The sequence below is a fragment of the Festucalex cinctus genome, chromosome 6, assembly GCF_051991245.1.
Source record: "Festucalex cinctus isolate MCC-2025b chromosome 6, RoL_Fcin_1.0, whole genome shotgun sequence".
Taxonomy (NCBI): Eukaryota; Metazoa; Chordata; class Actinopteri; order Syngnathiformes; family Syngnathidae; genus Festucalex; species Festucalex cinctus.
Genome location: NC_135416.1, coordinates 18,817,219 through 18,841,399, shown reverse-complemented (window position 1 = coordinate 18,841,399; position 24,181 = coordinate 18,817,219). Strand labels below are relative to the sequence as shown.

At 38.8% G+C, this 24,181-nt stretch overlaps 2 protein-coding genes and 1 long non-coding RNA gene across 16 annotated transcripts; 1 reads left to right on the top strand and 2 right to left on the bottom strand.

Moving 5' to 3' along the window:
- Positions 1 to 1,581: 1,581 nt before the first annotated feature.
- On the bottom strand, positions 1,582 to 12,562 carry LOC144020750 (Fc receptor-like protein 5). 7 transcript variants are annotated; one of them, XM_077524517.1, is made up of 14 exons: positions 7,925 to 8,058; positions 7,299 to 7,827; positions 7,200 to 7,226; positions 7,000 to 7,123; positions 6,750 to 6,916; positions 5,042 to 5,228; positions 4,852 to 4,958; positions 3,931 to 4,203; positions 3,550 to 3,855; positions 3,356 to 3,457; positions 3,258 to 3,285; positions 2,671 to 2,716; positions 2,468 to 2,533; positions 1,582 to 1,818 (listed from the first exon to the last, which is right to left on the bottom strand). In XM_077524517.1, exons 2-14 carry the CDS (start codon positions 7,330 to 7,332, stop codon positions 1,759 to 1,761), a joined length of 1,527 nt encoding a protein of 508 aa, XP_077380643.1. In that variant the 5' UTR covers positions 7,333 to 7,827; positions 7,925 to 8,058; the 3' UTR covers positions 1,582 to 1,758. The 7 variants fall into 7 exon arrangements, 6 of the variants coding, with proteins under 6 accessions (XP_077380643.1, XP_077380647.1, XP_077380645.1 ...); XM_077524521.1 differs by lacking the exon at positions 3,356 to 3,457 and having other exon boundaries at positions 7,925 to 8,059; XM_077524519.1 differs by lacking the exons at positions 1,582 to 1,818; positions 2,468 to 2,533; positions 2,671 to 2,716; ... (6 more) ...; positions 6,750 to 6,916; positions 7,000 to 7,123 and adding exons at positions 8,079 to 8,103; positions 8,185 to 8,283; positions 8,374 to 8,427; ... (3 more) ...; positions 10,798 to 11,076; positions 12,426 to 12,562 and having other exon boundaries at positions 7,124 to 7,827; positions 7,925 to 8,017.
- On the top strand, positions 10,759 to 15,507 carry LOC144020751 (uncharacterized). The gene is made up of 3 exons (XR_013283960.1): positions 10,759 to 11,026; positions 14,156 to 14,188; positions 15,167 to 15,507. It is a non-coding gene; the product is annotated as an uncharacterized LOC144020751 (long non-coding RNA).
- On the bottom strand, positions 12,581 to 20,483 carry tmc8 (transmembrane channel-like 8). Of its 8 annotated transcripts, none has more exons than XM_077524510.1 (17): positions 20,142 to 20,483; positions 19,757 to 19,988; positions 19,403 to 19,545; positions 18,833 to 18,967; positions 18,687 to 18,739; positions 18,474 to 18,613; positions 18,076 to 18,223; positions 17,136 to 17,306; positions 17,043 to 17,060; positions 16,909 to 16,964; positions 16,129 to 16,198; positions 15,792 to 15,889; positions 15,497 to 15,683; positions 15,153 to 15,310; positions 14,907 to 15,062; positions 13,644 to 13,722; positions 12,581 to 12,950 (listed from the first exon to the last, which is right to left on the bottom strand). In XM_077524510.1, exons 1-17 carry the CDS (start codon positions 20,176 to 20,178, stop codon positions 12,846 to 12,848), a joined length of 1,986 nt encoding a protein of 661 aa, XP_077380636.1. In that variant the 5' UTR covers positions 20,179 to 20,483; the 3' UTR covers positions 12,581 to 12,845. The 8 variants fall into 8 exon arrangements, with proteins under 8 accessions (XP_077380636.1, XP_077380635.1, XP_077380637.1 ...); XM_077524509.1 differs by having other exon boundaries at positions 16,909 to 17,060; positions 19,757 to 19,887; positions 19,953 to 19,988; positions 20,142 to 20,479; XM_077524511.1 differs by having other exon boundaries at positions 16,909 to 17,060; positions 19,757 to 19,872; positions 19,953 to 19,988; positions 20,142 to 20,479.
- Between the last annotated feature and the right edge of the window lie 3,698 nt (positions 20,484 to 24,181).

Here is a 24,181-nt window from a genome sequence, read left to right as displayed (position 1 = left end):
TAATTATGAATTTATAAGCTTTGATTGTGGCCGGCTGATTAATTGGGCCGACATTACTTATTTTTTTATTTTTTTTATTTTTTTTTAAAACTTTACAAAACCATCTCGCGGGCCGGATTAAACCCCATTGCGGGCCTGATCCGGCCCCCGGGCCTTATGTTTGACACCACTGCTGTATGTCATAGTTTTACTAATTTTGTGAATCGACAAATGCATTTATCACAGATCTCTGCCAAGTGCCAACATAAAAAAATAGCACCAATGTTGCAGTTTATCGACCTTGAAGCCACTGATAGTTGAACACATATACAGTATTACTGTGTATAACAATACTTTTTAATCCTCTTCAAAAAACGATGAATACTATTTTGGCTAAATTGAGATGGTTATGCAGCAGGAGTGGTGAGCACGTCTGCCTCCCAGTGCTGAGGACGCACGATCGAGTCCAGGCTTCGGCCTTCCTAGATGGAGTTTTCATGGTCTCGCCGTGCCTGCGTGGGTCTTCTCTGGGTACTCCGGTCCCCTCCCACATTCGAAAGACATGCATGGCAGGTTGATTGGGTGCTCCGAATTGTCCCTAGGTGTGCTTGTGAGTGGTTATTCATCTCTGTGTGCCCTGCGATTGGCTGGCAACCAGTTGAGGTTGTATGTACCCCGCCTACTGCCCAAAGCCGGCTGGGATAGATTCCGGCACCCCCGCGACCCTTATGAGGAATAAGTGGTGAAGAAAATGGATGGATGGATGAGTTGGTCATCTTCAATGTTTCACAATCAAACATTTTTTTTTGTTGGTGTTTTTTGAGGTGATGGAATGGATTACTGGCGTTTCTATTGATTTCAACAGAAAGGTGATTTGAGATACAAGTGTTTTGAGTTGTGACACGGGCAAGTTAAACTCGTAAATCAAGGCTTTGCTGTAGGCTTATTTCCTCATCTGGTTTATAGACTCATTTGAAAAATGAATGTAAACACTGTTGTTCAATTGATTTATTTTTTTATTTTGAACATGCGGTTTAAAAAGAAAGAAAGAAAGAAAGAAAGAAAGAATCTACAATAGTATACGACAGTACAGTTCTAAACATCTCAAAATGTCTATCTCTCATGAGCACAGCATTAGCAGATAGTGGGCGTGAATCATGATTGACATTTACGTGTTTTTCAGACTGTATGGGCCAGAAATTATCAAGCCCTATATGAGCTCTGCATCGTAACACCACGTGATAATAATGTGGCAAACCTGTAAAGGAAAAATAATTGTGTAGATTAGTTAGAGTTATCTGGCATCTTTCTCTTTCACGTTTCTAAGTGAGAGGGGGGAGGGAGGGAGGGAGGGAGGGAGGGAGAGGAAGACAGAGAAAGAGAGGGTGAGAGAGAGAGAGAGAGAGAGAGAGAGAGAAAACAAATGGTCCATTATTTTGAACCCAAAGCCCAATCCTGTTTTTTGTATTCGTTGTAGTAGTACTTTCTACCAAGTATTGTATGGGTTTAACAGTTCTCTACCTCATTTATAAAACAAAACAAAACAAAAAACAAAACAAAAATCCGGACATACAGCAATTAAAATCTTAAGATCTCTCACAGTTTGGGGTTGCATAGATTTATTTTAAGAATGCGTTAGCACCCTCAATAGTGGGCTACATTCATGCCTATGGGCCAAACAGAGAAACTGCCACTCGCCCGTGTCCTTTTGACTGCACATGCTTCATAAGCAAACATTTTGTTCACAACAGAAGAAGGAAAAACCAGCAGCTTGATCTCTTAGAGCTCATCAGCTAGTTCATCCACAAACATCGCATCATCTTCAGAGGTTTTTGATACCTGACGAAAACATACATTCCGCAACTCAAGAGACCATTTGCTTTGTTGGAGTGACATTTACAGTTGAAAGAAAAAGTATATGAACTCTTTGGAATTACTTTACTAAGATTCTATACATTTGATCTGTTTAAATCACAACATTAGCCAAACGCAGTTTTTCTTAAACTAATACCACACAATTACATATTTTCATGTTTTTCCTGACCACTGCACATAAATAGTCCACTGCATGTTTTATGAAGTTTTGGTTTGGTTTCATCTTGGTTTCAAACTTGCACAGTCGCGCTATTGGATATCCAGGCACTCTTGCAAATGTCAAACCTGTTGCAAATGTTTTTGTTGTCAACAGAGATGTTAGGCAGAGATCTCTGCATATCTTTAGCCGCCACGCAAAGATTCTTGTTCACTTCGTTGGGCATTCTGCACTTTGCTCTTGCAGTCATGTTTACATGATGGCCACTCCTAGAGAGAGTAGCAACAGTGCCAAACTTTCTTCATAGATTATCTCTGAGTTACTTTTTAAATTATTTCCAGTGTTGTGCCAGTTGACAATTCTTTTGACAGTTCAGCTCACATATTAGGAGCAATTAAATCCAAGTAATTCCATAGGGTCCATGTACTTTTTCTTTATATCTGTATTTGAGCTTACCCAATCGAACTCATCACATCTGGCTGACATCACCACCTCATTGTCCTCGCAGTACTCTGATATTTCCTGCAAGCGTAGATTTAGGTAGTAGTTTTAGCATATAGAGTAACATTGTTGATATCTCCATGTGTTCAGAGTCTATGTAAATTTTGTTTTTCTTAAAATAAAGAATAGAAAAAAAAAGACCCAGAAATTGGACAAACCAGGTCATCCTCATATGCAGCAAATGCCTCCATCTCCTGGCTCACACTGCAAGACAAAAGTAACAACAAATAACTTGCAGATGACTGGCTAGCATCTACTTATTATTTTGTTACTATGCTTAAAATTCTGACTACCGTATTTAAGGTGCACTTAAAAGTCTTAAATTTTCTCAAACATCGACAATGTGCCTATAGGTGAGCCTTGTGTATGCACCGAGTTCTCAAATCTGTAAAGGGAAATCTCTAAAGGTATACTAGAATGCATGCTAATGTATGTTTTAGCGTGAAAGCATGCTAACATATGTTTTGAGGTAGCGTATGTTTAACTGTGCCTGCACAGAAATAGCACCGGTAACTTAGACTGCGCTTTATGGTCATGAAAATATAGTAGTATTTATTCATTCAAAATTTAGAGGCTCTAGAGAAGCAATATCAAGATTACATAGCTACTACTTCCCATCTGAATAAGAATTATGGCAGATTAAGAGCTCTGGAAGTCTCTGGTTTTAAATCGGTGTGATAAATACATTTAGCTTGGACAACAATATTGTAAAAAAAAAATAAATAAATAAGGAAAGAAACCTCACAGGGACTCTTTTCCCATCTTTCTTCTCCCTGAAACAAGAGTTTAACATCATTACACCACTCTAGAAGAAGAGAAACCAGAGCAATATTGTGTACTTACTGAACAACACTCCAACAAAACAACAAGCAGAGACCAAAACAACCAAGAAAGTGAAGCATCCAAAGACGACAGCCACCACAGAAACAGGGAGACGATTGAGCACTAGGTGGACAAGAAAGAGACCGGAGAAAGAGGACCAAAAAGTAAAAACATTCAGCTCAATCCAAGCAGAAGGAAGACCAGAATGACATTACCTCTTTTGTCAATATACTGCTTATTGCTGCTGATGGCAGTGGTGTTGTCAAAGATGTCTGACACTTCACAATGGTACGTCCCTGTACTGCTCCTCCCGACAGACAGGAGCAGGATAGACTGGTCTGGTGGCTGATTGACCACGTAGTAAAAGCTTCCTCGACCTTGGAGAAGAGTTTGATTGAGGAACCACTGGTACCGTGGATGAGATCCCTTTCTTGCCTTGCAGTAAAGCCTCAGGCCAATTACAGCATAGTTTTGTCCAATATCATAGTCATAGTGCATCATCACTGGCCCACCAACACTTACTGTTGAGAATAGACAGAATTGTTAAAAATAGTCGGTCACACATAATTGGCATCACCTAGGAAAAACAAACCTACCAACTTGTAAAGGCAACCATTGACTGTATGCAACCTCATCACCATTATTGGCTTGACACTGGAGCCATCCTAAGTGTCTATCCAAAAACAATGGAACCTTGAAGTTTACTTTTCTCTCTTCAACTGTCACATTAAACGCCAATTCTGTGCTGTTGTAGAGGGAAAAGGTGACGGGCAGCGTCCCTCTGGTTGACTGGCAGGTGACTACAGCAAAATAGTTGTTGGAATTCTCCTTCAGCACTTTGAAGGAAATGGCAGGGTTGGACACCACATCTGACGGAATGAAGATGTTGAAATAGGGTTTGTTTAGCTTCAGTCCATTCCAACCACATACCTAGAAAACTACAGTGCGCCATCTTACATAGTGTCTGCCCACTCATCATGTGTGACATTAAACAACCAAGAAATTATTCCGGGGCTAATTCTAAAGGTTTCTGCAATACAAAAATGTACGTGACATTGAAGTTTGTGTTATGTTTTCTTTACTCCAACTTGCACAACAGAAAAATACAACCGCATCCTTTCCTTCTTGTCCTTCTCGAATGCACAACAATGTCCAACAGCAAACGCTACCACCACCTAGTGGTAGATCAAATTCAATGCATATCCATTTTAACACAAGAAACAATTCACTGCTTTACATTCTTTATCTTAATATACAGCTAATACTCACTATGAAATTACTAGATTAACTATCAGTATTTGAGGGATTAGGTATAAGATAGGGGTGTATTATATTAGCTATAGTGATACGGCGGGTCGAACATTTGCTGCTTTGGAGAGAGCCTCAGATTCGGACGTCTCTGAAGTCTCCAATATACTAGAGTTTTGGAGTGCAGCTTTTTTTTATTTGGGGAAAAAAGAGACTCAAGAAGTGTCAGAAAAGTAACTAAAATCAGGAAGTTGGCAACAATCGTTAACCTTTGACTGTGATTTCCACTTCTGAGCTGTTGGATGTGAAGATTCTTGTAGTGTTGTAGTTATTGGTAGCAACACACATGTATAAGCCACTGTCTGCAGAGGTGGTTCTGAGGGTGACGCACATCATATTTTAACTCAAATTTATTATATGCTCATCTGAGGCAAAAAAATGTATTTGGAGATGGCTCACCTGTAGATGAAAAGCTGGTCATGTGCAATGATGCGGAGCGGTGACTGTAAGACAGGCTGACCATTTACTAGCCACTTGTAAGATACATGATTTCCAGCTGTCAGGGTACACTTTAACTCCAACGTCCTCCCCTCAAACAATTCCTCCACACCTGATTGAATGATGACCTCTGCACCTGCAACTGGCTCTGGAGAACAGACATAGTAAAAGACTGACAACAGTATGGATCATGTACTCTGTTGTTTGCTTTCCTGGAATGTCCAATTAGACACCGAAAGTATCTTTCGAATGTCTTTGTTTTTTTCCCCATGGCAACCAACATCTTTCACCCACACATCGACATGACTTGGTTTTTCCAGACCTGATCAATTCGGTAGGACCCACGAAGCGTGCTTAGAGAAACATGCTAATCGCTGCACCTTTTGGAGTTCTTCAGCAGATACAGTTTTCAATCAACTTGCTATCAAGTATAATATCAAGAAGTTTTGCTTTAGCGGAAAGGGGAAGTTGTTGTCTGTCATCCACGGCGGCCTAAATTGAGCTTCAGCTTGCTAGTAAACTTGTCGCTCTTGAACTGTAACTCGTTTTTTTCCCCGAGCATATTCAACAGCAAAGTTAATTGCCATTCGTCTTACCCAGGATGCTACTCGCACCACTAGGTTGTTGGTCTAGGCTTGTGCATATTTCATAATACAATTCCATAGGAAGGGTGACAAAATTCCACCTTGCAGACAACTTTTGCAAATTTGCCTTTCAGTTTTTCCATTATGTAGCCAATGATTAGTACCACTGTACAAAAAAAAATATATATATAATAATAAATAGAGAGAGAGAGAGAGAGAGAGAGAGAGAGAGAGAGAGAGAGAGAGAGAGAGACAGACAGAGAAAGCCAGAGTAATTTGTACTTGAAAAAAAACCTTTTTAGTAATACATACATACATACATACATATATATATATATATATATATATATATATATATATATATATATATATATATATATATATATATATATATATATATATATATATATATATATATATATATATATATATATATATATATATATGTATTGAACTTGTTAGGCAGTATCCTTGTATTTCCAAGAGACCTGTTTTTTGGTCTCATTTTGGACACACCAACAATGCAGTATAGTGGCAAACAGCAAGAGTGGCATGGCTCAGGTGGTAGAGTTGCTGTCTCCCAAGCTGTGATGGTCATGAGTTTGTTCCTCAATGCTTGAGTAACTTTTTTTTTTTTTTAATAAACTGGTAAAATGTACTCAAAACTCTCCTTGTAAAATGTACTTAGAATTTCTGAGTGAAAATTTTTTACTAGGTTTTTCAAGTAACTATTTCTGATTTTGTGGTGTATTTTGTCTAATTAACTTCATTATTGTTCATGGAAGATTATTACCTTTATGTGTACAATTAATACCTTCACATGAAACATAATGAATTTATCAATTACGGATGAAATATTACGTTTTTATTTCTGAAAATTGCTAAAAAGGGAAAGCATCCCTTGAAAGTTAAGGTGTGACTGACAAGCTGATTAAAAAGATTTATACTTCTCTTTCATAAATGTGGGAATGAATTTGCATTAAAATGTACAAAACAGTTAAAAATGATCTTGCCTCACCGGGAACTCCACGCTCCTAAACCTTTTACCCTAGAACCGCCCCAGGTGTGACATATTTCACACTCACCAATGACCTTGAGGCTGTGTGTGTAGCTGACAGAAGGCTCCACATGAGAATTGTTTTGCGCTCTGGCCACACACTCCAGGTTGCCCTCGTGAGAAGTTTTGACTATAAGGGGAAAGGATGCAGTCGATGAACTGTAAAACCCCAGCAACTTGTCACGGTTTCCCTCCCTGGGAAAACAAATTTGAGGGATTTACAAGTTTGTATAAGAGAGAAAACATTTTGCTATTGGTTTTTATCATAAAATACTCACTTGAACAACTCCAAGAGAATCGTTTCATTCTTTGGGTAGATGGACAGAAGACAATTAAAGGTGATAATGTCTTTCACGACAGCCAATGAAGGGCCGGACAACTCTGGACGTCCCAACTTCATACCTAATCAAAATTGCGATTTGAAACTCCTCAAAAAACTCACCAAATAAAGCACATTTGTGACGAAGAGTTCACTTACTGTCTTCGTTGCTACAGCAACATGTCCCTAAGACGGACAAGACAAGTTTGAAAAAAGATCAAATGAGTGCTGCAGTGCACTTTGAATTTTTCTACATACCCAGAAGCAGGCCCAGAAGAAGGTATGGAAACATTCTTGAAGAATATATTGAGGGAAATCTTCCTAATAAATGTTGTCATAAGACGGCCCGAGGCATGAGTTTTCGAAGAAGACACACAAACACGCAGTTCATTGAAATGTGCGAATAACTGATAATGGTTCACCTCCCGCCCATAGCCGCCTCTATCACAGTACAGCATGGACCAATCCTCTCATACTGTGTTATTTCACATTCCAACAACATATTGTGCATATCAGTAAAAAATCATGTTTGCTGAATTGAAAAAAACAACACCTAATTTTTTAACTCATAATTTATTTGTCAGCAATTCCAAATGTACAGTAATCTTGCTCTTTTAAATTAAGTAAATAAATGATTACTTTAATGTCCTCATAAGCAATATGGGTGAACAAAAATATGTAAATTACAATATGATGAGAATTGACAGCAGAAAATGATAAGAAGAAATGAAATGAACGAGTGAAAATATGCTTGAAGGTGCACACTCATACAAGGGATCTTCATAATCTAGAACAACAAAAAGGAACAACTTGATCTCGAGTTTCCATTCAAAGCAGAAAATATATTTTTTTATTCTGGAGACATTTTTACTTTCTCGTGTTACCTGAGAGTTTATACTGCAGCCTGTTGAGCATGTATCAACCTGCTTGCCCTCCAAGTGGACGATATATACAAAGGCAGTACAACAGAAGTGGCACTGAAAGGAAGAATCCTTAACAAACAGTTTTGGTCATATGTAGCAAAGTGTATTTACTTACTTTGGGGCTGAACTGGACCGAAGACCTGTGTAAGATTGGCGGAAAAATTCACATTTAATTCTGCATCTTCACTTATACCAACACATATACACATATATACACTCACCTTTTTTGTTGTCAAACATAATGAACACACAGTAGCTGCTAATTGCCAAAATGAGGAGGAGGAAGCAGCAGAATATGATGGCAATGATCTCCGTGGTCACTTGTGTAATAGACAAAACAAGAACAACAGTTGAACTTAAATAATTGTAAAGCCGCATTTAAATTGCTTGCATCGAAGATATTTCTTTACTTTGTGATGTTTCAGGAGATGCCGTTTCTTGGGGTGCCTTGGCAAGCATCCAGTCTGGTTGTGAATTGAAGTGCATTATCAAGAAAGGGTGCACAAATCTTAAATAAAAAGACATCACATGTGCTTTACCGTCTAGCGTAATGCTTTTGAAATAGAGTCCATAGCTTGGGAGAAATAAAGTATTGATCTGCTGTCTTGATGCACCATTAAATGGGATCCAAGTATACTTGCTATTCAGACTGAATACAATTTACCTTCAAATCTCATCCTCTGTCATTTTACAGTTGCAGAGAATCAACAAGTTATCATATTGTGTCGTAGTTGCTGTGCAGTATTGTACAGATAGCATATACAGCCGTGCTCACATGTTTACATACCATGGGGTATGTTAACTTATGAGCACAACTGTATATACTATCTGTACAGTACTGCACAACAATGAATAATATAACTTGTCAATTCTCTGCAAATGTAAAATGACAGTGGATGAGATTTGAAGGTATACTATTCAGTTCTGCTACACGTTTACATACTAATAGGGTATGTTTACATGCCCATAGGGTATGTTAACTTATGAGCTCAACTGTATGTAAACTTATGAGCACAAGTGTATATATCACCATTCACCACTAGTTGGCAATTATACAGTTGTGCTCATAAGTTTATATACAAATTTAAACCTACGAGCACAACTGTACTTTATAACTTCACTGATAGCATATACAGTCGTGCTCATATGTTTACCGGTACATACCCAAAGGGTATGTTAACTTATAAGCACAACTGTATGTAAACTTATGAGCACAACTGTATATAGTATCTGTACAGTACTGCGCAACAATGACTAAATAATATAACTTGTCAATTCTATGCAATTGTAAAATGACAGAAGATGAGATTTGAAGTCATACTATTGAGTTGTGCTCATAAGTTTACATACCCATAGTGTATGTTAACTTCTGAGCACAACTGTACTTTATAACTTCACTGGCAGTTGATACAGTGTAGAGCTGAGGATCTGCATTTTTGTCCTGGTTTTTTAATCACATTGCCTGTACATTTGAAAGGAGTTCACAACGGGCCAGTTTGACCTGGAAGGAACTCATTCTTATTACATAAACATATTGTCCAGCTTGCCAAGCAACTTTAGGTTCCACTGTATTTGGTGTATACCATAGGCTACATATATCTTACACAAAGTCCAACAAACGGCAGATAATCCGCGTATTGTCATCTTGAACATCTCACCTTTGAATTCGACAAAGACAGTTCCACTCTCCAGCCAGGTACCGGAGTCATCATATCTGTCCCTGGCCCTGCATCGGTAATACCCTGAATCTTCGGGGTTCAGATTGGCCAGAATAAGAGTACGTCTCCAGTCCATCAGGGCATACTGAGGCCGGACCTGCTGCACCTGGGAATCCATTTGTGGCTCAGCAGGAAGGGTGGAGTCATTAAAAAACCAAGAGACGAAGGGAAAAGACCCTCGACTGACGTGACACGTCAGTTTGGCTGCAGCCAGTTTGGAGTCCGATGTGTAGAGGTATTCAACTTCAATGTTTACGTCACCGCCTACTGGAACTGGACAAGCAGAGAAGAAGGTTTGGATTGATGCAACAATCCCAATTAGCAATAAGGATATTCCCTCCACACGCGTTGCTCATACCCACTTCCAGCGTCAGAGGCTCACTCATCAACTCCTGCACCTCATTTTTCACCCAACATTGAGCCACGCCCATATCTAACCCGGGGACCACTGCAACACTGAACCAGGCACTGACAGAGGTCGACGCTATAACAAAGGCCACTATCTTGTTGTCCACTGAAAGAGAGAAATTGACTGGAGGACTTCCTCTAAGTGACCAGCAGGTCACGTTACCGCGGTAACTGGTTCCCTCTTTGAAGATGGAAAGAGAGATCTCCGGTTTTATAAGATGGACTATGCATGAAAAGGGAAGAAAGGAATGAGAGATGACAAGTTGAGTTAGCCAAATTGTCACTTGACCTACTTCTAGACAGAACTGTATTTTCCCTAGCAATATTTACCGTACCTTTGACTTCCACCTTGACTTCCGAGCTGCTGGAAAACCTTTGAACATCCCCCACCCTGGACCATGCCATACATGAATAGTACCCAGCATGCTCTGGATTCGCTCTTTCCATCACAAGCTTATTGCCAGACATGTGCAGCCGAGTAGAGTTAGCAGAACTAACTTGCATCCTGTTGAAAAACCAGGTGTAGGAGAGGTGGGAACCCTTTGTAGCGTCACAGCTCAAAACCATTCTGGATCCCTCATAAAGGACCGCGGGAAATGGGTCAGAGTTCACCCTGGTGTTAGATGCTGGAACTGCAAGTGAGACGTAGGTGGGAGTAGATTAGCGTGAACATCAACTTAAATGAGCATCTTTTAGTTGGATACTCACTAACAACACTCAGGCTGATGCTATTGCTAGCTCCCGTGCTTTCTTTTGTCTTTGCCTCACAATGGTACAACCCTTCGGATCTCACAGTCGCCTTCAGCAAGAATGATGCAGGTTGGTCCTCTTGGAGATGCGTTTTCGCGTCAATCAGGAGACCATCCCTTCTCAGTTCATATGTGATAGGCGGAGAGGAGTCGGGTGCGATACATCGGAAAAACACTTGTGAACGAAGGTATGTCATGTTCGGACCATTCAGCACTGGGTGAGAAGCCATTGATGCACCTGAGGAAATCCATGACAAGCACTGCAACTTGTTACATACATGAAACTGTTGGTGAAAGTGGGGACTGTAAATAAAAAAAATCTCCATTACAATATTTTGTATAGACCCAAACTAGTCTAAACACAACATTCTGATTAATATTGCGTTTGTGGAATATGAGTTAAGCAGCAAAACCCACACATTTTTCTCCATCTCAGAGGGCGCCCATTTTGCCACTTGCTGCAGACTGAAAATGACATCAAAGCTGCTCAGGGCTCCGATACCAACCAATCACGGCTTCGCTTGCGAATGTCACATGACTAAACTCAGAAAACAGGTGAGCTGTGATTGGTCGTAACCTCAGCACTGAGGAACTGTGATGTCATTTTCAGTCCAAAGCAAGTGGCAAAATGGCCGTCTCCTGAGATGGATAAAAACAAATGAATTTTTGTTAGGGGTTAATCAAATTCCACAAACACAATATTAAACAGAATATCATGTTTATAGTGGGGCTGCATAAAATGTATTATTGTAAAGAATGTTTTTGGGAGGGAATGAGGCAGTTGTGTGGAATTATCAAAAAGATGTTTTTTTTTTTGTTTGTTTTTTTAAGAGAACATACAGCTATTCAGATTTTCCGGGAATGTCTATATTATAATATAGATATTCTGGTTGTAGACATTAGTATTATTAGTAGTAGTATACAGCCAAAGCTCCTAAACTAATTGAACAAGGATGTGATAAACATGCCGTGTATCAAATATGTTGATCATCACTTGCTCCTTATATTTCCCCAACCTGAAAAATGTATGATATATTAGTCATTGAAGGAATTTCTATTTATTGTGGCAAAGTCTGTTACGTATTCATCCATCCATCCATTTTCTTGACCGCTTATCCCTCACAAGGGTCGCGGCTGTTACGTATTATTAGGGCTAAATGGTGTACGTGAAAGATTTTTGTTTTTGTTACAATTTTAGTTTTTGTTTTCTACCAATCGACATGGCCCTTCCATTTTAATATTTTATTTGATTGACAAATGTCTTTTTTTTTTTTAATATGCAATAATATATGGCAGACTTCCCCCCCCAACCTATACATATATTTTTTGAAAATGTTGAGCACGCTAATTTGGAACATGGTACGTATTTGGAGTAATGTTGCCTTGGTTTAGTCAAAAACTGATTATTTTAGAAGCCAAAATAATTATTAAGTAGCAAACATTTTTTTATTAATTGTAAATGGCATTGTTTTTTTTTTTTGTTTTTTTTTTTTTTTTTAGAAAAATTAAGTATAACACCATATAGCAAAATAATTTGAAACACCACGTTTCATTTTCTTTAGCAATTAAATAGCTAGTTTCACTCACCCAGAAGAGGCAACAAAAAAAGTGTGAGTAGATTCCTCATAACACTGCTCCAAATTGATCACTACACATTTTTTTTCCTCTGTTTGTTTCGTGTGCATGCATGAATTCTACTGCTGCTATACGCATGTTAGAAATAGATAACAACTTAGGCGTCATCTTTGGCATCACGGATGGCTTTAATGATCAGTTATTTTGAATGTTAATTAGGCTTACAAAATCACAAGGAAATTAGCATGTTTCTATTAATCTTTGAAGCACAATTAGTACAGAATAATGATACAAAAATAATAAAGGATGTTACATTGTTTTTTACATTTACTTGGCCAAGAACATGTAGACTAGAGTATGATGTAATACTCAAATGCTGTGTGGGTAAGTGAAATGTTTCAGTTTCCGTGGAAGGAGGCCCAATAGTCCTGTTCATGTGGGTTGAGAGGTCATTCTCCTAGCTTGTAGAGAGGCCATATTTTTATGTCGGAACATTGTAGCATGCTTTTTCACCAGGAAACGCTTATCTGAACTGCTCTGTGAAGGCAAAGAAAAACAAACAGTATAATAAAGTCTGCTGCAGTTGTTAAAAAAATACCAAAAAAAAAACAGTACTATGCAAAGGTCTGGCTACTCTTTCTGCTTAATTGTTTTATTCACAGCTTTTGAATTAGTAAATAACAGGAAAAGTCAACATTATTTCAGTTTCCATTCCATTTAGATCCTGCAGCTTTACATGGGTGTTGTTACCTGCGGGTTTTTGTCTTTGTTTTAGCTAATAACTAACTTTACAATACATCTTTTGGAACTAGTTTAGTGCATTAGACTACATTTTACAATTACTACAGTAACTAAAGTACATTGTTCTCCTGAATGTTCATGGTACATAATCATATTGTGTAATATGAAAGGCTGCTTGATGCCTAAGAACAATGTTAGTCAGATGAGGAGTTTGTTTATTCATAACATTACCCTGTCTGATAAAAAAAAAAAAAAGTAGTGTTTTGCCATTATGTTGCAGAATCTATGGGCAATTATAACCCCATTAGCTGTGGATTTTCAGTATTCGGGCTCGGTCCCTTACCCATGAAGACAAAGTGTGTTTTCTGGCTGTATTCTCATACACTGAGAAATATTCATATGGAATCATATTGTAGCATGCCGAAAAGAACAAATGTACTTCTGCACAATACTGTCCTGTCAATCGATAGGCCTATGGACATGACTTACCATCACCAGCATATCTTTCAGTCTCTCAATAGTCTTTCGATTGGCTCGTCCTCGTGATATATAGGAGATTAAGATCATACTGAGGAAACAGAAAGTTACATTTCACTTTCGGCACTGCCAGCAGATCTGACAAAATAAATAACTGGTAAGTGTCAGCAACTGTGAGGATAGGGTATTAAACTATAAAGTTATATTTGGGTCTTTGTTTTGGAAATGATTTTCTCATTATACCTTTCGATCTACAGATTATACTTGTAGTATACTATGGTTTAAATATATATATATATATATATATATATATATATATATATAAAACCTATATCGAATGTTTGTCAGCATTTTTTGAAGATTTTTTTTTTTTTTTTTTTACTTCCCATCCCACAATGCATTTCATTGGGTGTCAATTATACACGGATTTTCTCTCGCCCCCGCGATTAGCACTGGTTGACTGAATTATTGTATAGAGGTAAATATATTGTCTGTCTGAATGTACTTCTCATTCTTCCATACAGTTGTCATCTTCATCTTCTGGTCAATGCAAAATTGTAAGTATCTCATATTTGGGGAGGGATGTGGTAGTTGGGGGGCACATTTTGTGGATATTTGATGTTTGATTCAACTTTATTATTCATGTTCGTCCTCAGTTTCTTAACTCATTCACTGCCAGTCATTATAGAAAATTTTTACATTTCCAATACTCACGTGATATTACATTCAATAATTATATATAAACCGAATCTACCAAATAACAGAATAGACTCCCTACTTTTTGTCCCGTCCCGTTCTTTTATAATTGACAGCAGAAAAATGTAGGTTTGCCAAAATACAGCCATTTCTCCCATGGACTCTGAAACTGTGTTTATTTCCTATAAAATGGGGCAATGATGTCATCTACCGGTGGTTGGGCATCAGTAAAGTTGTTTCCAAGTTTGATATTTCCAGTGGAGCATGCTCAGATTCGCCCCCATTTAGCACCGCTCTAAAAAATACAATTGACAAGTATACTTGTCAAAGGCAGTGAATGAGTTAATGCTCGAAATTCACTTTGCACATGTATGCATGTGTCTATTCTATTTAAAACGTTCACATCACATTTATTGACTTCACATTATTGGGTTTCAAATTAGAACAGCTTGGAAATCAACCAGCCGGAAATTGTGTTACTTTGTGCAGTTTCTTTGCAGCATTTGAATAAATAGGCCAGATTTGCATAACAAAGGCCTTTGATGGCAGTTCAATCTACTGAGTAAGTGGGTGACTTACATCTCAGCAAGTATGAGTGGCAGTGCAAAAGCCTCAGAGGTTAAGTATTGGATAATGGTTTGTGCCAGGCTTGGAAGACTTTCCACACACATTCCCGCCACATTAAACACACTTTGTCCATTTCCAAATGGGCCACAGGGGGAATGTTGAAAGAATCTGCCACACAAATGAACCATCACTTCATAAAATTGATCAGTAGTACAAATGTAAAAATAGAGCCTCAACATCATCATCAAATTACATTACATGTTTTTGTCCAGTGAGGTTTGCTGCTGCGAGAGGGTGAAGCCCAGCGTGGTGGCAGCCATGACAAGGCCAAGCACCAACATGAAATGGAATAAAACGGAAGAGTTGGAGGCTCGAAACATCCTCTGTTCTGCCACACAGCACCGCAAGACTGTGAACTGACATCATGAAAATGTGAATATTGTATTTCAATCATTGTATTGTCCATATACATGGACAGTTTCTTATTTTTCAACAGTGATTACGTTAACATGTTGTAGAGAATGCATTGAGCTCAGTTAATTTGACTCTTTTTGCTCATTAGCAAGATGCTAATAAACTGTATTATAGACTGTATTTTCAACCTTCTTGATGTAGAACGTCACCATCAGCGTGACAGTTCCTATCAACGGCAGCAGAGGGCAGAAGTAGACCCCCACCCATGACACAGTTTGACCGTAGACCAGATCCAGCACATTGAAGGGGACCAAGAAATGTTGCTTCCCCAATAACCGGGCCAGTAATGATGAGCCAAACTTCTCCTGCACCAGCCTGATAGTCAATAACAGAGAGTCCCGGAATTAGACAAGTTTTTTGGTACTTGAACTTAAAGTAAAAAAAAAAAGAAAAAAAAAAAGAGGGCATGTAAAACAAACCCACTTCCTGGGGTAGTTGACAAGGAAGGCGCTGCAGAAAGTGGCAAGGAAGTTAAAGATACAGAGCTTGTACATTTCTCTTCCAAAGTGATTTTCCGTGCACTATGAGACAGAAAAAAAACAAGGTCAAATGTGGAATTAGGTTTTTATATGCAGTGGTAGATAAGAAACATTGACTGGGTGTTATTGTGAATGAAGCTCACATTCTAAGCAAAAAAAAAAAAAGCCTCATAGAGTTTCACAGTCATGTCGTTTGGAGACAATCATCAGTTGCCATGTGCATGACTGAGCAAACGTGTTGGTTCATTTAATAATTGTCAGCAAAGTAAAACACATCTTACTTGCTCACTTGTTGTTGTAATGACAAAAAATAAGTAGATCCCCAGCGAAGCAAGCTTCAAAAAGATGCTTCTAAAGAAAGACAATGTGAGTTCAGATATATGTACTTTTTTATGAAAGTCTTTCATTAAAGGGGAAGTCAACCTTGAACATTTCTTGACAATATTGTTACATGTGACTTCACTAGGCATGACATTCAGAATTTATTATTAAATTTGTGGAATGTGAGTTACCAGGCAAAATTCAGCTGTTTTTATCCATCTCAGGAGGGGGCCTTTTTTTTTTTTTTTTAACTCACTCACTCACTCACTCACTCACTCACTCACTCACTCACTCACTCACTCACACAAGCTTAATTCATGTAAGCCACACATGGACTCCAAGGTGGAGAAGTGAACCCACACCAACTAGCACCGAAGTCAAGTGACGATTCCACTCCTCCACCTGGAGCCCTCAGGAGGCAGCCATTTTGCCACTTGCTGTCGACTGATGATGTCATCACAGCTGCTCAGGCAATGGCCAATCACAACTCACTTGTTTTCTGAAGCTGAGCTGAAATGGTTGTTACCTGAGACCTGAGCAACTGTAACATCATTTTCAGTCGATAGGAAGTGGCAAAATGGCCGTCGTCTAAGATGGATAACGAGTAGATTTTGCTGCTTCATCAAATTCCACAAACACAATTTGATTTTTAGAATTGTGGGGCTGCTTAAAACGTATTATTGTCAAAACATTTTTTTGACGTTGACCTCCCCTTTAAAGTAGTATGCTGCGCTTCTTACCTCACCAACGTAATATTAACTTGCATGGTGGAAGAATAGTCCTCAAAAAATGAAATCTTGCGGAAGATGTGAGGGAGGAAAAGGTTCACAAAAGTGATGGTGATCGGCGGAAGATACTGGAGGAGGAGACTGACCAACCAGTGATGATTGTTCTGGAGAACACATGGAGATTGGTTGGCAGCAAACAGAAGGCTTGACAGCGAGAAGTCAACATGAACTCCTGCTACCTTTCCCATCGACTGTGATGTTCCGGTTGCGTAGTAGATGAGGTAGAACACTCCACTCAGAAGGGACACAACGAACAGGTTGAGGATGATCCGGAGCAGGTAGAGACGCGCCCACTGCCGCACTGTCCTCCTTGCCTCATGCTGGGAGAAACGCTGCTCCTCCAAGTATAGCTGAGAAGATGAAGGATGTGTGTGAGTTCCGTCGGCGTGTCAAAACCACAAATGTAATTTTTACATGCCCTCATACTATTTATTTGTAATATTATTGTGGTACTTCAGCGTAACTTTAAGTCCTTACACTCAATTCACTTACAGTGTATAATTGAAGACTAAATAATCTATAGGTGTGAATGCTTGCGTAGACTTTCTCCTGCTTCCTGCCACATTTCAAAATGGAGTACTACATGTCAATGCCCAAACCCCCCACCCCCACCCCAACCCGACATAAAAAATAAAACACATTCTACCATATTTATGTGTTGTATAACTTGTGTTGCCACCATGTTGATACACTCCTCCTGGGTGCCTTTCCTCATAGGGTTCTTCTGTGCCCCGCCATGTTGTGGTCTGTGGGTATGATCATGAGGATATGGGGGGAGGGGTATTTTTTTTCTTTTTATTGTATTATGGATGTTTTAATTGTTCAGCACTTTGAGTTGCATTTGAAAGTGCGATATAAATAAAGTTTGATTGATTGATTGATGATGTTGACCAGATCCTGAGATCCAGATTAATCTAATCTCAGCTAATGATCCCTTCTTGGACCCAGTTTTGTTGACATAAAAATATTTGAAAATGTAGGCTACTTCACGTTTTCCATTAGTTGATGGTTGAACTTAAGATATTTTATTCAAAATTGTACGTTAAACCTGTAAAATTGTGGTAATGGTCACATGATATTTGGAATCACAAAAATAATTATGTTTAAATGTGCATTCACCTTGAGATCATTCCTCAGGAAGCTGCGCTTGATCATGGCTGCATCAGCATCCTGGATGGTGAAATCCCATCCGCAAAAGATCTTATAGGTTACGTTCATCCTGGAACGCTTGCCCAGCATCCATGTGTGCTTGTAGCCAACGGTCGTTCTATTTACAAATTGTTAAAATGACAAATCGACAGCAGTTAAAATGCGGGCATTTGTGAACATTTACTGTTGTCGTATCTCGGAACAGACTTTGTCATTTAACACAGTAAATTAGCAATACCACTCATGCTAACACGACTCGAAAATTATTCATCAATATTGAATACTAAAGTACTGCTGTTGTTCCAGCGTTGCTATTGCAAAAAGAAATATAAATGACTGTCTCAGTGATTATTTGTTGTTCCACTGACCTGCGGATCTCCACGATGACACTGAGGAGAAGGATAGCAAGAATTCCAATGACGTACAGCAGTGGAGTATTCAAGCAAGGATAATTGAGTGAACCACGCGTATAGAAACCATAGAAGACAGGAGAACGATCCAGGTAGCCCTGAGCAGATTAAATAAGAGTTACAGTGAAAACAAAATAGAATAAAAACAGATCATGCACACAAACACATTACCGATCCCAGAAAGAAATCCAGAACTGAGTCATTGCCTCCAAACTTTAACGTGTCTGTGAATTCACACACAACAAATACTTAATTGTTAATCCAAGTCTGTTATGTTTTCTTTCCTGTCATACTAATCTATTGGCTGACTCACTCACCATTTTTGTTTCCTCTGCCATAAAATATTGTAGGCCCCAAAATAAAAGCCCATATGAGAGCACAGTGGATTACGTTCAAGTATATCAGATATCGGAGGAATACAAAATAGGCATTTACGCCCACACCAAAGCGACCTGAAACAGATCAGTCAATATGAAAGTTATTGCATGATATAATATCATCATCATCATCATCATCATCAATACTGTATGAACCAGTAGTGGAAAGTGAGGGTCAGAAAGCCCTTCTTTATTGGCCTACACAGAAGCATTGACCGACATTTGAAACCTAAATTATAATATTTGTACCATGGAATTGTATTCATTTACTGTCAACAGGCTATTCTCTTAATTTCACAACATTTCATAGCATTTCATAGGTTTCAATTACAATTAATAAAATATTTTTTCTTCCATCACTCTTAGTTTTATTGGATTGTTAAAAAGTTCCTGTTTTTTGGTTCACCCTGTATTAATTGTTGCGAACGTTCATCAATCCCACTGAAGGCTTAGGTACCAAATGCACCGCCGTCTGATTTGAACAATGTAATACCTTTGATATTTACATACTTTTAATGACATGTAGGGTGTGCCTCCATGGTCGCAATCCTGAAATAGCTCCTCCCACCTTAGCCCACACCCTCTTGGTGTTTGCCGCCTGGCTCCGCCTCCATGACTCCCACAAACCAATGCTGCTGGTTTGCATCATGTTCCTAAAACACCCCGATAGTAGTACAATAATAATAATAATAATAATAATAATAATTAAACGTCCGACATCGCAGCTGTGTAAAAATATACACGACTTAAAACACAATAGCCAGCAAACAGTTATTGCAGGATATGTAACAATGTAAAATTGCAGTCAAAAGTTAAGAAATAAAATAAGAAGCATACAGATTCCTGTATGGACAGCCGACCCACCTCGCATGTCTTTTTCTCTGAATGCACATGGTAAAATTCCTGAGTGGCAGTTTTGAAATTTTGTCTCTGGGTCCTTTGGACATGTGGCCGAGCCCCTCATCAACTTCTGCAGCATCCTGTGATTGCCTCCTCTGCTCAGACCGTAAAACTTGGATGCTGGGCAGTTGGTCAAATATTTCTGCATGATTATACTCACAGGAGTCTGACGACATCGTGGAACAATTGCTTTCTTCTGCAGCAAATAAATATATAAATCAGGGTGAAATGAGTGAGCGATAATTTTGCTTTAGCTGTTTAAAACGTTTTAATTAAGTGTCAGGGGGCGGGGGTCCTCTTCCCACACACCGATAGCCTATGTTTGATTTGGAATGTAACGTTGTGTTACCTGATAAGAGTCTTGTGAAGTTGCCATTCGTCTCCATTTTACCCCAATGAATACGCTTATCAACAAATTGTACAAACACACAATGTCCGTCCCGCAAAATTACTCACGAAAACAATTTCTCCTGAACAACCATCTTGCCTTAACAAAAGTTAGTTCCGCAGTCTCAAGCAAAATATCCTGTTTTGCACATCGCCGTTGAGTTCCTCAGAGGCTGATAGCGTTAACATCGCTCTTCAAAGTCCCGTTTGAACAGCTCACATTAGACGTCAGATTTTTGTATCATCTGACAAAAGAAAGCTACACCCAAACTTTACGGTTGACAGGAAATCACATGACGGGATGCAGAAACAAGACGTGGTGATGATTTTTTCAACAACACGTTGTTGACAACCATCGACCACAATCTTAATGACAGTAGACCTGCACAATCTAGAGATTCAAATGCTTCATGACGTCTAAAATCCAGCAAAAGTAAAACTACAAAATAAAATAAATACATAAATAAATAAATAAATAAATAATAATAAAATAAGTATTTTTTGTGATAGCTACAATATTGGATTTCTATGACTGCTTTAAAATAATATACACACGCAAGTACATATCAGACAACACAAACACACTCATTTGTGTTTAGTAAAAAATGCAATCATACCAATCAAGCCAGTGTAGTAACATAGATCAAAAATAATTGCTCAGTTTCTCTGAAAATGTTTAAGTCTTTACAATACCCATTAGGTGATGGTTGAAATATTTTATTTAAACTGTTTCAACATAATTTTAAAATTGTAGTAACAGTGATAGGACATTTTGCAACCATGCATGATGGTTCTGTTTCCGTGTCAATTCATCTTGAGATCAGTCCTCAGGAAGCTGCATATGATTGTGACTGCATCGGTGAGATCCCAGCGGCTGAACCACTTTTCCAGCAAATTAAAAAGGAGCATGTGTATTTATTTGCATTCTGTAATCAATAAATAGAAAAGCAATTTAATAAGAGCACTATGCTCATGACTGAATACATGTTTGGAGCCATTCCGTCAGTAGAAAACCCACTGAGCTAGTTGTTGTTTAAAGATCAAGTGTGAAGTAATTTCAGAAAATGCCAAATCAAATATTTTTGTCACAAGTAATTAAACATCATACAAAAATAAATTATTTCTATTTCATATTATGTTTATCTGAACATTCTTCAAGCCTTGCAAATTTCTAGTGAAGAGAATTGCTGAGCAGACGAGGCGATTCAGTACAGGCACGTTCCTAACAAAGGGCTGATGACACCACTGATGCTTGATCCCACAAACAGCACAAAGTTGCAAACAACCTGGATCTTCACCAGTGTCCCCATCACATAGCGGTAGCAGGCATTTCTGCCTTTTCAAAGGATACAAACAGCGAAGTATGTCATCAGGTAGGACTCGAACGCCAAGTACTTGCATTGCTTATGAAGGTCTTCACTTTCATCGCTCCTGCAAACATATTTCAATAAGAAACAATTTGCATGAGGAGACAAATGTGAATCAATTGAGCGTGATATAAATGTCCTTCATTAGTGAAAATCTAATTTACACTGAAAAATATGACAATCTTACTGGATTTCTTCAAACTTGACATTTGTCAACAACACAGAATCATCAGAATATGATGAATCCTGTTCATCTTCATTACTGTTCTCTCCTTGAATATATTCCACGTCTTGGTCTGGGGACGTGGTCACTGTGCATATCCACGTCACTCTCCTCTTGACTATATCTGTGTCAACCGGTGGCGTGCAGACCTTTTTTTCTTTTGGGTTGGGGTTGGGCCAAGTCACACTATATCAATGGACCGGTGATTAGCGTTCTTCTTACATTTCTCACATGGAGGACAATACTTCAGTGTCTGCCCCTCTGAACAAAATGAAAAGATAAACTGATTATAATCAATGGATGCATATGATTATCACTAATGGTGGTCATAGGACCATCATGTCAATGTCAGTTATCATGTCCATCCAACACAACATTTGAATCATGCAGGTACATGGTGACTCAAACATCTCCACCAAACTTACTTTTAAGCACACTCTGCGATGGTATAACTTCATCAACATGATGGCTGTTTGAACAGGATTCATCCTGCAGTAACTGACTTCCACACTTGGGTGTCTGTTCTTCACATGCTGATAGACTCAGTTACCGCTCGCTTCCTTTCTCCTTTAACTGAACGCTGGACAGGTGGACTTTGAAGTTGCTGCTGGTCTTGTGGAGGCAGGTGAATTGTTGGGACAGCAGTTGCAGTGAGCATTAACCTGCAGAATAAATGTGAGAACACTAAGAGGCTTTGCTCATGAATGAAGAAGAAGGCATAAATCAAGTATATTTAACGAATCATAAAATGCAAGTGAATTTACAGTAAGATTCACTTGTGATTGGCAGTTTTCCAAGAGGACGTACATGGTTTGTTCATTCATCAACAGTCTTCTATTTACAAACAAGCATAAATTCTAACACACCACAGGTTTTTTGAAATTGATTGTAAGCATACTTACCTTTTTGCAAACCCTTTATCAGAAGAAAAACAGTTGACAAAACAGGGATCCTCGAAGTGCTTGTAGCAAAGTACCGTCACTTACCTTTGGTGTCGGTGGAAAAAAAACCCACTTGCGCATCAAAAGTTATTACAATCGCCACAAATGTCCAATTTATGGTTTATGTTTCAAGTGGAATTAAATGAAAGTCCAATATTGCTCACTACGCTTCACAACTATGCACGCACGCATATTTGAAATGAATTGTAATCCTATACAAAAATATATATAAAAAAATATTAAATAAAATTAGATACCCTGTTTGTACATTACTTTGAATGTGAGAAACTGAAGAATCATCATGTTTTTAATTGTCTTTCCGTGCCCAAATGCAGTTACGAAATTTCTTACGTCACCAGTTAAAATGTCTTGGTGAAATGACGTTCTCCGCTCGCTCACTGAAAAGCATTGGACTTTGTTGTAATTTGATTTGTGAGGATTATTTCAATTTCAAAATGTGATGAAATGTCATTTAACAACAATAACAATCTGTCTGGTTTGTAGTCACAGGCAAAAGCAATACAATCCACCATTTGTGACACGACGAGAGGAGGTAGGACTCAGACGAAGAATGTAAGTTGGCCAACAAGGCTGCAGCTTTAATCGCACGAAACTCAAATCGCCTCTCAAGGAGGGAAAAAAGGCTGAACAAAAAGAGCTCCAAACTGGAGATACAAAAAAGGGCACTCAAAACCAGGGACAACAAAAGGCGCTCCACAAGGGAGGGAAACCAGGGCAAACTAAAGGCGCAAGGCAAGGCAAGGCAAGGCAAGGCAAGGCAAGGCAAGGCAAGGCAAGGCAAGGCAAGGCAAGGCAAGGCAAGGCAAGGCAAGGCAAGGCAAGGCAAGGCAAGGCTAGGCTAGGCTAGGCTAGGCTAGGCTAGGCTAGGCTAGGCTAGGCTAGGCTAGGCAAGGCAAGGCAAGGCAAGGCAAGGCAAGGCAAGGCAAGGCAAGGCATCAAACAAGGACTGTGGTACGAGGACTGTGAGGACGCTTCCATGCACTTAGATGTGACACTTCAGCAACTAACTGGAGAATGAAGGTGGCTTTTATTGTCCGGGTTGATTGGAAACAGGTGGTGCTGATCATGGGCGTGGACCGGTAATCATTGAGCTGCAGGAAGGGTAAGTGACCTGGGGTGAGAGTAGAGTCAGGACTATCAAAATAAAACAGGAACATGACTGTAAAACAAAAGCATGAACCGCCACTGGTGGCGGCGTGACAATTTGTTTTACTCAACTCAACTCAACTTTATTTATGTCGCGCTTTCAAACAGCCTGAGCTGTCACAAAGCGCTTTACAGAAACATAAAGGACAAACATAACATAACATTAAACATTAACACCAATACAATCACAACAAATCAACATTCTTCCATCCCTACATACGCTTTGATGTTTGAAGCAGTTTTTATATGAAAGAGGACAAACCAGATGGTAAAGTCAAACATTTCATCACATTTAAAAACCAAA

Excerpts from the sequence above, each read along its gene's own strand:
- LOC144020750 (XM_077524516.1), bottom strand. The coding sequence starts at position 11,164 with ATGGAGATTTTTTTTATTTACAGTCCCCACTTTCACCAACAGTTTCAT. Across the intron at positions 10,313-10,424 it reads AGTCAAGGTGGAAGTCAAAG|TCCATCTTATAAAACCGGAG; the intron begins GTACGGTAAATA and ends TTTCATGCATAG. Across the intron at positions 8,284-8,373 it reads ATCTCCTGAAACATCACAAA|TGACCACGGAGATCATTGCC; the intron begins GTAAAGAAATAT and ends CTATTACACAAG.
- tmc8 (XM_077524507.1), bottom strand. The coding sequence starts at position 20,178 with ATGGAGACGAATGGCAACTTCACAAGACTCTTATCAG. Across the intron at positions 16,199-16,908 it reads GTTAATATTACGTTGGTGAG|AAGCATCTTTTTGAAGCTTG; the intron begins GTAAGAAGCGCA and ends GTCTTTCTTTAG. Across the intron at positions 15,063-15,152 it reads ACCTCACTGGACAAAAACAT|ATTCTTTCAACATTCCCCCT; the intron begins GTAATGTAATTT and ends TTTGTGTGGCAG.